Source organism: Moschus berezovskii, chromosome 8 (assembly GCF_049115385.1).
Source record: "Moschus berezovskii isolate FMDL1 chromosome 8, NW_MosBer_1.0, whole genome shotgun sequence".
Taxonomy (NCBI): domain Eukaryota; kingdom Metazoa; phylum Chordata; class Mammalia; order Artiodactyla; family Moschidae; genus Moschus; species Moschus berezovskii.
This window is the reverse complement of record NC_142467.1, coordinates 70288565-70300880: the sequence shown is the minus strand read 5'-3', so window position 1 is coordinate 70300880 and position 12316 is coordinate 70288565. Positions and strand designations below refer to the sequence as shown.

Here is a 12316-nt window from a genome sequence, read left to right as displayed (position 1 = left end):
CGACACAAGTATAAAATAAACATCCCCATTCTGAAAGGGAGAAATTGGAAATAAAATAGAAGTCAGGCAACTCAAGTCTGAAACCTAGCAAGGAAAATTACAGCAGATGGAAATTAGATACTGTCTTCTAGACAAGTTATACAATTTATTGCAGCTTTATTTCTTTAGCCTAGGTAATTAATATTACACTTCTTCATATATTATTGTGTTTTCCAGGAGTAATTAATTTTTTCTCATATAAGTCTTGCACATTTAAGGATAAGTTGTTGTTTTTTTTAGTTTGTTAAATAAAATATTTTTCCATTATATAATTCAATGGGTTGCAGTTTGTGTATGTAAAGATAGTGGATTTTAGTATCTTAATTTTATATCTTGCCACCTTATTATACTTTAGGTGTTTAATTTAAAAACAAAGCACATAAAATTAGTATCTTTCTAAAAATGTGAAGTACCAATTTCTTTAAAAACATTGAAAACCAGAATAATGGAAATGTTCCTCATTGTCTGGATTAACTAATATGAGTTTTGCAGTATAATTATTGCCTGGATACAAAAAGCAGAACTAATATATCTAAAGGAAAATATCCAAATGTAAGTAAATTATATTCAATTAGAATTAGTAACAGATTCTAGAATTGTAGACAGATATAAGAAGTTATAAAAATATAAATGGCTTTCCTATTGCTGTTAATATATATTATTTTTAAGTGGATAAATACTCCTTTGAAAATGTTAATAAAACAAAAAATAACCTAGAATAATCTCAGTAATTATAGAATTGTATGAAAAACTAAGAAAGTCAGGTTTGGTTTCTACATAAGCAAACTATTTCCGGTACCTACTATGTCTCTGGATGAAAACTGCCAACATGTAACAACATCAATTATCTTTAAGTGTATTTAAATTCTTTCCTAATCAAAATTATAGTTAGACTTAATTAGAAGGCGTGCTGTGATTCATGGGGTTGCAAAGAGTCAGACACGACTGAGCAACTGAACTGACTGAACTGACTTAGAAACTACCAAAGGATTGTAAAATCAAAAGTTTAAAAAACCTACTTCAGTTCAGTTCAGTTGCTCAGTCGTGTCCGACTCTTTGCGACCCCATAAACCGCAGCCGGCCAGGCCTCCCTATCCATCAACAACTCCCGGAGTTTACTCAAACTCACGTCCATTGAATTTTTAAGGTTGATTTTCCATATATTTTTCATACAAATATATTTTCTTAAAATGTTGCATACAAACGTTTTTATATATCTTACAGATAAAGATCCAAGGGGATTCATCAATAGAAAAATTTTCCACTCCTCTATTGGGCATTGTAAAACCAGAGATGACGTCACATTCCTACTTCTCTTTATACATTTAACTTGGTCACTCTTCACACTCCTCTTGACCATCTCTGTGAGGATCACTGCTTCTGATGGTGTGTTGAACCTGACAAGTAGACATGACTGAAAGAGCAAAAGGGTAATTAGAATTCTTTACTTGCTCTACTTTCAACCATTCTGTTAGTTTCTCACTCTATTTCCTTAATCATTTTGCCTATTTTTTGCCTATTTTTAGTGAGAAGACAAATACACTTTTTAATACTCTTTATATATAAATTTATTTACACTAAAAGTCTTAGAAATGGATTTTCAATGTCCAATAACTGATGGAATAAAATATCAATAGTAAAGACTCTTTCTATATTATTGAATTATGTGTTTTTTCCTTGAAAAAAACAATTTTGCAGTTTTGCAGAAGAGTGAGTTTTGCAATATTGCAGAAGAGTGAATATTTTTAATTTTAGAGGTTTTGTTTCTGGTAGTTAGAACACTGAGAAGAAATTCTCAATAGTGTTTTTTTTCCCATTTAAACTAACATTGAGTAAACTAAAACTCTGTTTATAAACTGTGGAGGGAAGATTTTGTCCCCTATAGATCTGAAGCACTTACAGACTCTGTGTTCCACTCTTGACTGAGACAGAGTACTCCCTCAGGTTAGTTTGTTATGTTAGGCACTTACCACAATAGCTTATTTTTTTTAATTCATTAAGAGATAAATTATATACTTCATGGACTTAGGGAAGATTAACTGTGCCATATAATTAAACACTTAGTGTTATACTTCAAATATAGAGTAAATATTATTCTACCATCACAATCACTGATTTCCCAAGTTAAACATACACTAAGCTATTCACATTAACCCCAAGAAATTGGATGAAGAAGAGCAAGAAAGAACAGAGAAACCAATTGCCTTGTGTGGTACAGACATCCCTCCCTTGTCTGTCAAGTGGCCCAGGTAGACTTTGTATAGTCATCCCCATTTATCAAAGTGTGTCAGTGATTTTTCTACAACGCTTCAAGAACCCTTTTGCTCTCTCCCTATATTCTTAGAAAATAGCATGAAACATGATATTCAATACAAAAATTATCTTTGTTTTACATTGCATTCCTGACTTATTGAATATTTATATTAACGCATCAGAATAATTTTCACTGTTGTCTGTTTTATCAACATCCTTGAATATGGGATTGTAATAAGTTGAACACCATACTTAGCCTACAAAATTATTACAAGTATATAAAATGTATTTGAGACTTGGATAATCTGAATTTCCTGAACGATTACTGCATCGTAACTACTTGTAAACATTTCCCAGAAAATGTTAGTCATTCAGTCGTGTCTGACTCTTTGTGACTCCATGGACTATGGCCCACCTGGTTCCTCTGCCCATGGAAATCTCCAGCAAGAATACTGGAGTGGGTTGCCATTTCCCAGAAAAAGGAAGCAATATTTCCTTCTTGGTAGTATGGATTTTGAAACTTAACATTTAACATGCTAGATATTGAAAAGTTACAAAGGTTTAATCTTTGTAAGAGAAAACGTGGAACAAGCTATTGATAAATTGTCTTCAGGAAGATCAGATAGATTTTGTGTCCATTGCTCTTTTTCATTTATTTTGCAGCTATTTTAAAATTCTAGTTCAATTCACATTTATGTAATACTTGCCCTTGAAAACATGAGTACTGAGTATAATCAAACTTAAATTTGCTTTCATTTATCTTTAGGTTCTAACACAGATACAGGCTGTAAGCAGCAAGATAGAGAAATTAATAGGGTAAAGGAGTCAGTGACATCATGATGTTGTTCAAATTTCTTCTTTACACTTCACTTTTTATTAAAACTTATTTCTATGTGCATTGATACAGATGCTGTTTGGTAAAATTACTAGACCCTTACCTGGCAAAATGGCAGTGACCATCTAAATTCAAGTTTCTCTGAGTTGGGAGTTATAAAAAAGTGAATTTCAATCTAGAGAAGCATATAGCAGACAGAACCAAGATGAGATTCTCCACAGAGCTCACAACTAGGAATAAAATAAAAAATAATTATGTTTACATTTATATGTATTTCTACATAAATGTATAAATTACATATTTACTTAAGTATAGAAATGTATACACAATTTGATTGGGAATATAGAAATTATCAAGTTCAAATACTTAAATGTATGAATAGAAAATTCAAAGTTACATCATAAATCTTCAACTATCACAAATTTTAAAAAAATAAAGTAATATATCTTATAAGAAAATAATAGTAACAGTCAACTCTTACATAGATTGTACACAAAAATAATTACAGATATTAACTCTCTAAACTAATAGTGTCTGTACTTATTCATCTGTAGCTTTTAATGTTCTAATCTATTTTCCTGATTTAATCCTTACAATACCATACATGATGTCAAAAAGTATAGTTATCCTTTTTATGTAGGATTTTGATCAATGGAAAGATAGAGGAAAAACTGGGTACATGACTATTGTCAGCTGAGATTCCAAGCTCCTCACCCCATGTCCCTCAGTTCTTTACCCTGACACTTTCCCGGGAGTGTGTGACTTGCTCTACACAATAATAAAACCTCACTAGGAAGCCCTATCTTATGGAAAAGGAGACTCAAATATTTGATATAGAGTTCCTCAAAATGTATTTCAGTCACTTTTCAAATCCCTATTGCATAGAATATAAATCCAAAATTTTTGTAAGATTCCAATTCGATTCTCAAAGCAGAATGGAAAATAACCTTTAAACTGGCAACAGAAACCCTAGACATATAAATATATTTCTATTTTTAAATATTGTTTCAATTGTAGTAAAGCATATGGAAACCAAAGTGGAGTAGTGGGATGTATTGAGAGATTATAGCTGATGTATATGCAGTAGTAGATATGAGGCAGATGGCTGGTGAGAGCCTACTGTATATTTCTATTTTTAATAATTTACTTTTTTGTGTTTAAGTCATTATCTAGGCAAATTTCATTGCACATTGTCATATGTCACCATTATTAGGAAACCTCATGACATAAATCTCACCAAATCTCTTGACCAACAGTTGTAAATTATTTTTTTCTGGTAGAATCTAAATTATAAGCAATTAGCAATCCTGATTTCTACATGTCTATGGAATTTTGATTATCACAATCAGGTTGGTGTACTCAAACACATAAAACATTTTTAAAGAAACTCCATAGTGGCTGAACCAATTTACATTCAAACCAAACTAAACATAGAACTACCACATTACCCAGTAATTCCACTTCTGATTTTATACCCAGAGAAAATCATAATTCAAAAAGATACATGCACCGCAGTATTTATTGCAGTACTATTCACAATAGCCAAGACATGGAAGCAAACTAAATGTCTATTAACAGAGGAATAATTAAAGAAGATGTAGCACATACACATAATGGAATATTACTAAGCCATAAAAAAGAACAAAAGTGCCATTTGCAGTAACATGGATGGAGCTAGAGGTAAGTCAGACACAGAAAGACAAATATCATATGATATCCATTATATGTGGAATCTAAAAAACAAAAGGAACAAATGAATCTAAAAAACAGATATAGAATGCTATATATAAAATAAACAACTAATAAGAACTGTTGTATAGCACAGGGAACTCAGTATTCCATAATAGCCTGTGTTGGTAAAGAATCTAGGAAAAAAGTGTGGGTATATGTATATCTATAACTGATTTACCTTGTGTATACCTGAAATTAATGCAACATTGTAAATCAACTACGTTGCAATAAAAAAGTAACACACACAAATGCCTGCATACAGTATCTCAGTAAACATCCATTCATTTATTTCAGGTGGAAAAATTCTATGACTGACCATTAATCCCAAAGCTCACCTTGATGATCTAGATGAAACCTCATGGAAAACATTACCTGGATGACTAATCACTCTGGGAAGTCTGATTTCATCCTGATGGGAATCTTCAGTCAATCAATTCATCCAATTCTACTGTGTATGGTGATTTTTATAGTTTTTCTGCTGGCTTTGATAGGAAACATTGTGCTGATTTTTCTGATACATTCTGATACCCATCTCCACACCCCCATGTACTTTTTCATCAGCCAGTTGTCTCTCATGGATGTAATGTATATTTCTGTTACTGTGCCCAAGATGCTTATAGATCAGATCATGGACATGAATAAGATCTCCATCCCTGAATGTGCAATGCAAATGTTTCTCTATGTGACACTGGCAGGTTCAGAGTTTTTCTTTTTGGGTGCCATGGCCTATGACCGCTATGTAGCCATTTGCCATCCTCTTCGTTACTCTGTCCTCATGAGCCATAGAGCGTGTCTCCTCCTGGCATCAGGTTGTTGGTTTCTGGGATCAGTGGATGGATTCATGCTCACATCCATCACCATGACCTTCCCCTTCTGCAGATCCCGGGAGATCCATCATTTCTTCTGTGAAGTCCCTGCTGTAATGAAGCTCTCCTGCTCAGACACTTCCCTCTATGAGGCTCTCATGTACCTGTGCTGTGTCCTCATGCTCTTCATCCCCGTGACAATCATCTCAAGCTCTTATTTTTTTATTCTCCTCACCATCCACAGAATGAACTCAGTAGATGGCCAAAAGAGGGCATTTGCCACTTGTTCTTCCCATATGACTGTGGTAATCTTGTTTTATGGTGCCGCTGTTTATACCTACATGCTTCCCAACTCCTTCCACACCCCTGAGAACGACATGGTGGTATCTGTCTTTTACACCATACTCACACCTGCACTAAACCCTTTAATCTATAGTCTTAGGAACAAAGATGTCATGGGGGCTCTGAAAAAAATTTTGAATATGAGACCTATTAATCAAGAAAATATAAAGTAGACCAACTTTATACTAATGCTATTTTTCTCTCAAAACATTAGAATTTTAGAATATTTTCCAATGCTATTTAACTTTCATAACATAATATTTCATTCCATTTTCACACTTAAGTAATTACTTCTGTGTACTACAAAACTGATTTTAATTCCATGCTCTTTCTCTATTTAAAATGTTGTTTATCTTTTTTATTGTACTGATGTTGCACTTAATGACAATGATAACTATACTCTTATTCTACAGGAGAATATTTATATTCTTAGGAAACACATAATGAAAATAATTAGAGATAAAATTCATTAAGTGGTATGAAGCTGTAAATTGAGAGAGAGGCTGAGAGGGAGAGGGAGAATGACAGAAAACTTGTGAAGCACATGAATACAATTTTAACAATGGGTAAAAGTATATGGATTTTTTGTACCTTATTAGTCATGTTATTTTTCTGTAAATTATAAATTAATTCAAAATAAATGTTAATTTATATTCACCTTCCACCTTTTCTTTAAGTTTTATTTTCTGTCTGGTGGCTATGTAAATTACAAAATATCCTATAGAAAGCATGCTTATTACTTTGTGGCTATTCATGACTTAGTTCAGTCATTTGCCACATTTATTAGAAGCTACATTGGTTCACATTCATTGGATCATAAAGAAAGCAAAGAACTTCCATAAAAACACTTCCATCTGCTTCATTGACTATGCTAAAGCCTTTGACTGTGTGAAAAATTCTTAAAGAGATAGAAATACCATACCACCTTACCTGTCTCCTGAGAAACCTGTATGAGGGTCAAGGAGCAACAGTTAGAACTGGGCATGAAACAACTGACTTGCTCAAAATTGTGAAAGTATGACAGGCTGTATATTGTCATCCTGTTTATTTAACTTACATGCAGAGAAAGTCATATGAAAATGCTGGGCTGGATGAATTATAAACTAGAATAAAGATTTCCAGGAGAAAGATCAATAACCTCAGATATACAGATGATACCACTCTAACAGCAGAAAGCATAGAGGAACTAAAGAGACTCTTGATGGGGGTGAAAAAGGAGAGTGAAAAACCTGACTTAGACTCAACATTCAAAAAACTAAAATCATGGCATCTAGTTCCACTACTTTATGGCAAATAGAAGGGGGAAAATTGGAAGTTGTGAGAGACTTTATTTTCTTGGGTTCCAAAATAACTGTGGATGGTGGCTGCAGTCACGAATTTAAAAGACACTTGCTACTTGGAAGAAAAGCTATGACAAACCTAGACAGTATGTAAAAAAAGAGACATTCACTTTGCCAACAAAAGACCATAGTCAAGTCTACAATTTTTCCAGTAGTAATGTACAGGATGTGAGAGTTTGACCATAAAGAAGGCTGAGATCTGAAGAATTGATGCTTTCCAACTGTGGTACTGGAGAAGACTCTTGAGAGTCCCTTGAACTGCAAGGATATCAAACCAATCAATCCTAAAGGAAATCAACCCTGAATATACATTGGAAGGACTGATGCTGAAGTCAAAGCTCCAGAACTATGGCCACCTTTTGCAAAGAGCTGACTCACTAGAAAAGAATCTAATGCTGTGAAAGATTGAGGGCAAAAGGAGAAGGGGACAGCAGAGGATGAGATGGTTAGATAGCATCATTGACTTAATGGATATGAATTTGAGCAAACTACGGGAGATAGAGAAGGACAGGGCAGCCCGGTGTTCTGCAGTCTGTTTGGCTGCAAAGGGTTGGCCAAGACTTAGTAACTGAACAGCAACAAAATTTTTCACAAGTCCAACCCTGAAAGTAGTTAGTGGAAGTTCATATTCTCCATCATGTTGTAGGTTTAAGGTCCAGAACTGTATAAGGGACTGGGGAAAAAATGTTAACTCAGGGCAGAAGAAAAATTTATGAAAGTTTCCCTGTACCAGGTGGCCTCTGATCTGAATTTAAAGTATGTAACTTTTAGACAAATAAAGACAGAATAACAAATATTTAGACTTTTATTTAATACAGATTTCTTATGTTGTCTTCTAATAAAATAGCAGCTAAAAGAGATTAAAATATGAGTAGCACACAGTTGCTGTCCCCAAATAACTTTAACTAGTAGTTGTATATTCAAATAGATGCTTTTAAATATATGCTTTGCTTTTATGAATTATGCAATATGTACATCTTATCAGGACACATCAGTTCTGTCTCTAATAAGTGAGTTCAACCAAGCCAAAGGGGCTGAGAGAGGACCCTGGAGTCCACTTTTAAATGGTGACTAGATGTTACTCTCAGGTGGAGAGGAGGAGGAGCCTTGCTCAGAATCAAGAATCCTCATAAAAGGCAAAGGTCGTGAGCAAATCTCATATGGTTGACTAAGCAAGATACATAAATATTCCAGTGGCACCTCCCTTCCTTTCCTCCTTCTCTCGAAAGACTCAATTCTTGCCTTTTCCTGACTAAGAATTTTCCAGCTATAAAACCATAATATTTGTATTTTAGAAATTTTAAATGAGTAGTCAGTGATTGGAAATGTGCAAGTCTGGAGGCAAGTAGTCTTAATGAGTTAGAATGGTAAACAAACTGATGTGGATTTAAACATGTTTTCATAGCAGAAGGGATTAGAGAGACTATATTGAGGGTAACTGGATCTTTGTTATACCTACCTGTTCCGTAGAACTATAGAAACGGTTGCATTTCTGTCATTTCTCCAATGTTTCTGAAGAATCAGATGGTTACAAAACTACAGATTTTGTTTTCCTTTTGGTACACTCAATCATTATGACTGTAAAATTTAAAAAATAATGCAGTACTTCAGAAAAGATGTTGGAAAATCAATTTCCAGTATTTTTCCATGGTCAATCTGAATGAAAAAATATATATACACTTATTAATGTTTAAATATTATGCATCACCCTTCCATCCTCTGAACAAAATGATAAAATATGTGATGTTTCCATTTAAAACACCCTGGAAATGGAAAACAAAATAGCTCAAAAAATGATGTAATGTAGAACTATAGTTTTATAAATATAACTTTTAAAAAAAATTTATCTCAAATGAAATGTTTTATATCAAAGAGTATTATTTCAAATGATTTTAAAATTGTATTTTAAATGCTCAAAATGTAATTTTCAACTGATATTAATTTATAATAACTGTGCTATTTCATAACATTTCTGTCAAATTATGTGTTTTATCTAATGCTTAGGATTTCTAGACATTGGAGAACAATTTTGTTCTACATTTCTTGTATAAAATAATAGTGTTTTAAATGGAAGTGTTTCTGGGGTTCAACTGCAGTTGTTTGCTATTTAAAAAGTAGCTCTTCACTGAAGTATTGACAGTTTAATCTTTTAAAATTAAAGTATATATTCACAATATTGAGCTTGTGGTGTCACTAGCATTTGGTCAAATAAATCACTTGTTCTCCATGGTAAGAAGACCTCAAATATCTTACAACCTCCAAAGAACATTAAGGACCCTGATTGTAAGTTTGAATCATAACTTAGAATTAATATACATCAGGTAGAGAAATTTGCATCATTTTCACAACATCTAATTTGTTAAATATGTTCAAAAGATAAAGTTTGAAGGAATAGAAAGAACAAAACCATTTTCTAGGAATGACTCAGGAACAAAGCTAAATACACAACTAGAAACATGTAGATGCATTAAAACTGACTTTTATTTTTGGTTTCCTCCCCTCCCATGATTATTTTATAAGTATAGGTTTTCAGTAGCTGTTTATTGCTGAGTTCAAATAAAGGAATCCTCTGCTATATGACTAGGAAACCTGGAGTTAAATAATGTAAAATTCTTTTTAATTTGAAAATCAAGTATCGATCTACATCATGCTTTTTAAACACAATTTCCTATACTGAGCATCCCAGATCAGCACATAGAAGCTGAGTTCCATGGATGGGTATGTCCATCAATTTAAAAAATGCCTACTAATGAGCTCTTGGTGATATTTATGAATCTTGATAATTATTTTAAAAGCAGTTGTCTTTTGAGCAGAACCTTATGTTTTGGTATCCATGGAAGAAAAGAGACTAGATAAATTTTATCCCAACCTGAAACAATTATAGTAATATTTAAAATATATCAAACAACTGTTCTCAAAATGTGGGCATCCAGTAATCAATCTATGAAAGATTAAAATCAAATGAGCTGTGACTTTCTGTGTTCAGCTTCACTGCTTGGAAAGAATTTCAACATCATGATAGAAGGGACTGGAAACACAAATGGACCTTATCAGCCTTTCTGAGTTGAAGATGTAGAGCTGGGTGTCTGAGTTCACTGTGGTAGATAGTTTAGACAGGGATGGGTAAAGAAAAGGAGAGAGCTACACACAGAAAGAATTAAAAATGCTTACAAAGCATATTCCTTAAATTCAGTTTAATACTCATCAACTTAGATGTGAGGAAATTACCAAAGAATTGGAAGAAATCATTCAAAGGATTAGAATAAATAAAAATAGTATTTGGTCCCATTATGAAAAATTAAGTATCTCAAAATTCATAGGACTATAAATATAGCTTTCTGAAAACTATTGACTCAGTAGTTGGGCTAATTAACCTTATAATAGATATAGCTTCAGTCCTAACCAGCAGAGCTTCAAAGCACATAAAATTAGGTTAAACTGCTTCTAAGTCAGATGAAAAATTTCATAGGTATAAAATTTATTCATAATCCAATATTGTAACATTGAAATGTTGTTCAGTCGCACAGTTGTGTCTGACTCTTTCTGACCCCATGGACTGCAGCATGCCAGGCCACCCTGTCCCTCATCATATTCTTCTCCTTCTACCTTCAGTCTTTCCCAGCATCATTAAAAGACAAAAGATAAAAAAAAAAAATTCAAAGTATCATATCAAAATTTTTCATGCATCAAAGAGTCTATAATTATATAAAACAAATTTCATACGGTAGTTTACAGAGCACACATTATTTTCAGGATCACATGGAACACTCGGAAAGATAGAACATGTTTTGAGTCATAAATACATCTTAATAAATTTAAAAGACAAATTTTATTAAACTTATGCTCTCAGACAACAGTGGCATTAAATTATAAATCAATAGTCGATAAATAACAGGAACCACAAAAGTATTTATATATTTTTTACATTATTTTTCATTATAATCATTGAATATATTTTCCTGTGCTTTACAGTAGAACCTTGTTGCTTATTTTATATTTATAATAGTAACATATATCTGTTAATTCCAAATTCATAATTTATGCCTCTTGCCCCTTTCTAATTTGGTAGTCATAAGTTTGTGCTTTGTTTGGACCTGCTTTGTAAATAAGTTAATTTGTGTCATTTTTTTGATTTCAATAAAAGTTATATAATATGATTTGTTTCACTTAATATGATCATCTCTATGTCTTTCCATGTTGCTGCAGATGGCAGTATTTCATTCTTTTCTATGCTGAGCAATATTCCACTGAGTATATATATATTACATATATATGTAAAAATATATATATATATTTTATGCATTCATCTTTCAATGGACATATAGGTTGTTTCTATATGTCAAATATTGTAAATATTGATACAGTGAACATTGGGGTGCAAGTATGTTTTCAAAGTATGGTTTTCTCCAGATAGTTTCCCAGGAGTGGGATTGATGGATCATATGGTAGCTCTATTTTTAGTTTTCTAAGAACTGCCATTCTGTTCTTCATAGTGAGTACATGAGCATGCATTCCCATCAACAGTATAGGAGAGTTTCTCTTTCTCTGTACCCTCTCCATCACTCATTATTTGTACACTGCTTGATGGATGACCAAGGAGTAAGAGTCTTAATTTCATGGCTGCAATCAGCATCTGCAGTGATTTTGGAGCCCAAGAAAATAAAGTCTGACACTGTTTCCACTGGTTTTCCATCTATTTCCCATGAAGTGATGGGACCAGATGCCATGATCTTAGTTTTCTGAATGTTCAGCTTTAAGCCAACATTTTCACTCTCCTCTTTCACTTTCATCAAGAGGCTTTTGAGTTCCTCTTCACTTTCTGCCATAAGGGTGGTGTCATCTGCATATCTGAGGTTATTGATATTTCTCCCAGCAATCTTGATTCCAGCTTGTGCTTCTTCCAGCCCAGCGTTCCTCATGATGTACTCTGCATATAAGTTAAATAAGCAAGGTGACAATATACAGCTTTG

The 12316-nt window shown here is 33.0% G+C and overlaps 1 protein-coding gene across 1 annotated transcript; it reads left to right on the top strand.

Moving 5' to 3' along the window:
- Nucleotides 1–5216: 5216 nt before the first annotated feature.
- Nucleotides 5217–6179, top strand: LOC129558616 (olfactory receptor 2T29-like). The gene has a single exon (XM_055429925.2). The coding sequence runs from the start codon at nucleotides 5217–5219 to the stop codon at nucleotides 6177–6179; it is 963 nt and encodes a 320-aa protein (XP_055285900.2).
- The last annotated feature ends 6137 nt before the right edge of the window (nucleotides 6180–12316 follow it).

Excerpts from the sequence above, each read along its gene's own strand:
- LOC129558616 (XM_055429925.2), top strand. The coding sequence starts at position 5,217 with ATGGAAAACATTACCTGGATGACTAATCACTCTGGGAAGTCTGATTTC.